The sequence below is a fragment of the Bison bison genome, unplaced genomic scaffold (assembly GCF_000754665.1).
Source record: "Bison bison bison isolate TAMUID 2011002044 unplaced genomic scaffold, Bison_UMD1.0 scf7180017855335, whole genome shotgun sequence".
NCBI classification, from domain to species: Eukaryota; Metazoa; Chordata; class Mammalia; order Artiodactyla; family Bovidae; genus Bison; species Bison bison.
In genome coordinates, this window is record NW_011485908.1 from 11,317 (window position 1) to 15,629 (window position 4,313).

The window sequence follows — 4,313 nt, forward strand, 5'->3', positions numbered from 1 at the left end:
GTTCTACAGGCCTACATCAAAAATGGAAAATAAACATGTCTCATATGATGTGGTGTTCCTTATACTATACATTTTCACTGATACTGGATCACAATTGTATTTAATGTGTTAAAAGCACTGAAACCACTGTTAAAGATTCTTTAATTTATTGACTTTGAAGAGTAAGATGAAGTGAAAACAATATAAAGAATTGAGAGGAATATATATATACACACACATATATACAGTTCCAAACTATTTGTATATTTTCAGCCCTCCTAGTGAAATTAGTTATTAAGCTACCTAGTCAAAGCAACCAAGACAAAAAAATATAAAGCAATAAATATATGCCCAGTAGTTCAAAAATCAGTGATTTAAACATTTCAGACACTGTTTATCTGAATAAGCAACAATTATTTAAAGCAATATATCATTAATACCTGAACTTCTGAATCGAAAGAAAAGAGATTCTGTCTTCCATCTCCTCTACTGAGCTTGTTTAGTTGTTCAGTTTCTCTTCCATACTAAAATTGAAACAGACAAATATATATATATATATACACACACACACACACACATATACACGTGTTGATCATTACTTCATTTCCTTCAAAACAGTATTAAATGCCATTTAATGATCTAGTTTATGAGAAACTAGCAGCTTGACACAGCTTCAAATATACACTCTTCTCCACTTCCAAGTACTTAAGGTGGATACAGAATGCTTGCTGTGCAGAGTTACAGTCACAGTTACAGTTACAGTTACAGTCGACCTGTGCTATTAATCAAGAATTTACACTTTCTATACACTTTTTTAAGACCAAGAATATTATTCAACCCATAGTACAAAAAAGAAATACAAGAGACTTGTGATATAAAAGAGAATTAACAAGAGAACTAATCCATGGTGCTACTCATCCATGATATATATAATATATATATATAAATCCATGAGTATATATGTTACATATATATATATATGTATATTATATACAATTCTGATTCTATCACTTTAGGAAAAAAAAACATAATGGGCTCTATGGTCTGAAATAACAAAGACTCAAAGAGAACACATTAAAATCTACAGGGGATCATGAGTGTGTTTCAAAATTTTTGAAAATATATTAACATTGAAGCTTAAGAGAATGGTAAATTTAAAACAGAAAAAAGTAACATCTAAATCTGTATAAGTTAATAGCTCAGGAGGAGGAATAAAGTAAAAATATAAATAGGTTTGGCAAGGATTTAAATGGAGAAATAGGGTATAACCTCCTAATCTAGTATAGAGTCCACAGAATAAAATATGTAACCTAGTAAGACAGACATGATAATCACCTCTACACTTTCAAAGCGGGCTCATTTCAAACACCAAAGAACAGAGTAATCAACACAAATGATGTCTGTTAACCAAAATCCTTATCTGATAAAATTATTCATATACATATAGATAGGCATTCACATACAGACAGACTCTGATTTTCATATGAAATTAACATATACAAACAATTAGACTGAATATCATGTTCAATCTGCATCAATAGCTCCTTGAATGAATAATATTTAGTGTATGAATGACATATAGTAATTAAACTGAATGTGGAGAAGGAAATAGCCAACCCCCTCCAGTATTCCTTCCCTGGGAAACTCCCATGGACAGTAGGAGGCTGGGTGGGCTACAGTCCAGTGGGGTACCTAAAAAAGTCCGATATGACATAGCGACTAAACCAGAACAATACACTTAATAAGAAATAGCAGATAAAATTAATATTCATAAGAATCTAGTAGCATTTCTTGGAACCTAGGGAAAAAAAATAACACTTTCCAAACTGTTAGTTGGTACTGAGCAGGTCCAACCTGAGCAGGGTGCTTGTCTTTTGTAATCTCTACCTGTTTCACTAATTTGCTGCGATTTTGAACTTAGAAATGACATTGCCAAATGGAATCCAGCATTACAGCCTTAATATGCAGGATTAACACTGTCTCACTTGAAGGTAAGTTGTAGTAACAAAGGTGTACCTTCATCAGTTCCGGATGCATGCTCCTTTCCAAACTGGCCATGATGTTCTCGGCTTTTCCTTGGCTGCTAGGTTCATCATCTGAAAATTCATTAAAAGCAGATGTTCTAAACCATGCAGACCATTAACAATCACCTAAGAGGAATATCCTAACTATCTCTCTCTCCCACCCCAATCTCTCCTACTAGATTTATTACAAAGAATTTTGATTATGAAAGCACTGGGAAAACTTTAATGGACTTTTGAAAATCTGCCATGAATCCCCTATCTGTTTTCAGTCTGGTTATATTTCACATGTCAGAGCCAATGGAGCATCAACTCTTTAAAAAAAAGAAAAACCTATCAACCTCCACAGTCATTTTTAATGAAGAAGTAGGTCAACCCTCACGAATAAGAGTTCCATATTCACCCTACACAAAGGACATTCCCATGGATTAAACACGAGGGCTTTACCTCAATAACGAATTATTAAAAAAATTCTGACCTTGTGATATTTCCACCGTCTCCTTTTTCTCTTGCACTAAACTGTCAGTATTGATTTGAATAATCTTTTTCAAAGTTATCAACCATTCCTCCATTTCCTGCTCAGTTTCAGCAGCCAGATAATGGCTATACTTATCTAACATCTTGAGTTCAAAAGCATGACGGCGCATTTTGGGGCACTGGAGGGAAAAAAGAAGAGGTATGTGTTCAGTTAGTTTAGTTACCCTTTTAATACTAGATTTCATTAGTTTATTTTTACCTCAGCTCAGCACACATGTATGTCAATACTTTCATGAAATAATTGCTTCTTTCAACAAGGAACAGAAATTCCAAGACAATGTAAAGACCATGTCAAACATCTTTTTTATTCCCCTTAGTATTGAGCACTGGAGAAGGAAATGGCAACCCACTCCAGTATTCTTACCTGGAGAATCCCATGGACAGAGGAGCCTGGTGGGCTGCAGTCCATGGGGTCACGAGAGTCGGACACGACTTAGCGACCAAAGCACCACCAGTATTGAACATGGAAGTATAAGCACAAAGCTGATATAAAATACTACATGTTGAGTGGGTATTATCATTTAAGGCCTTCTGACATCCTTCACATTTAAATAATCAAACTAACTCGACAAAAATAAGCCAATGTTTTACTATTTCCACCCTGCTGGAAGTTTTCCTGACATATTTATAGATTTTCAAAAGCAGTCCTTAAAAACAAGCTCAAATGTGACCTGAAATAAATCTGGTAGCTGCTTTATATCACACCATAAAATACAATATCGCTATCTAGTTCATTTTCATCACAGTATGAAAGAAGTATAAAAGAAGACTGTAGTTGGTTCATATTAAAGTGTGGTTCTCAATAAAAATGATGGAAATGGCCTAGACTGAATCCTAGCACACAAGAAAAGAAAAGCCTCTTCCTTTCATCAAACATGATGACACCTTCTTTTATATTACCGCTTTCTCTGTCATGACAAAAGAAGTCTGTCCCCTGCTCCCAAACCTCAGCCTTAATTTCAAGGAAGGCTCATGAATCAATAATTTTCCACTGCATGGTCATTATTCAGGAAGGATCCAAGAAAGTCCCTCCTTCTCATCTTCAAAGTATAGTAAAGAATGATTTAACTGCTGTAGCAAGTCCTAAAGATTTATATATTTGAAAATATTTGGGAGGAGGGAATCATAAATAGAGGAGAAATCAGAGCCTGGGAGCCCCAGTAAAGGAAGGTCAAACTGTACTAGAGCTAATTGAGAAAATGTGGGAATTGTATGTGCCTTCTTCTTTCCAGAAATATAAGAAAGCTGTCACACATATATATTGGGTTGGCCAAAAAGTTTGTTCCGTTTTCTGTAATGTTACAGAAAAAAACAAATGAACTTTTTGCCAATTCAATGTATAAAAGAAGGTACCTTCTATTCACATAGATCATTGTATATTATATTTTAAAGTGTTTTTTCATTTGCTTCTCATGATAATCTCACTTAATAAAGTGAGGAGATATTATTAATCACACTTTACACCTCTGTAAACTAAGATTCAGGTAGGTTGGGGGTGTTGAACCGACATCTCCTGCCTCCCAGTCAACGCAGTGCCCCTTCTAGTCGACCAGGCCAGGCTGGCTCTGTAGTCTTGGCTCCTATGGCTTGGTCAATCAACTTCCTACTTAATCATCTCTCTGTCCTCTCCTCCCCACCCTGTACATACTAACCCTAACATCCATGCCCCCTCAGTGACTCAAATCAGCAAACATGTATTAAGCCCCTACTGTATATACAACTTACCTAATTATTATAAGGGGCTTGGACATGAATATGACATGGTCTCTATAATGG

At 35.2% G+C, this 4,313-nt stretch overlaps 1 protein-coding gene across 1 annotated transcript in view; it reads right to left on the reverse strand.

Annotated features, from left to right (window-relative positions):
* Nucleotides 1-4,313, reverse strand: part of LOC105002131 (dedicator of cytokinesis protein 11-like) — a 12,365-nt gene that overhangs the window by 6,780 nt on the left and 1,272 nt on the right. Inside the window, exons 2-4 of the mRNA XM_010858638.1 lie at nt 2,479-2,656; nt 1,996-2,075; nt 420-503 (exon numbers count right to left, since the gene is read on the reverse strand). Of these exons, the coding sequence (XP_010856940.1) occupies nt 420-503; nt 1,996-2,075; nt 2,479-2,647 (333 nt within the window). The 5' untranslated portion in view covers nt 2,648-2,656. The remainder of the gene's footprint in view (nt 1-419; nt 504-1,995; nt 2,076-2,478; nt 2,657-4,313) is intronic.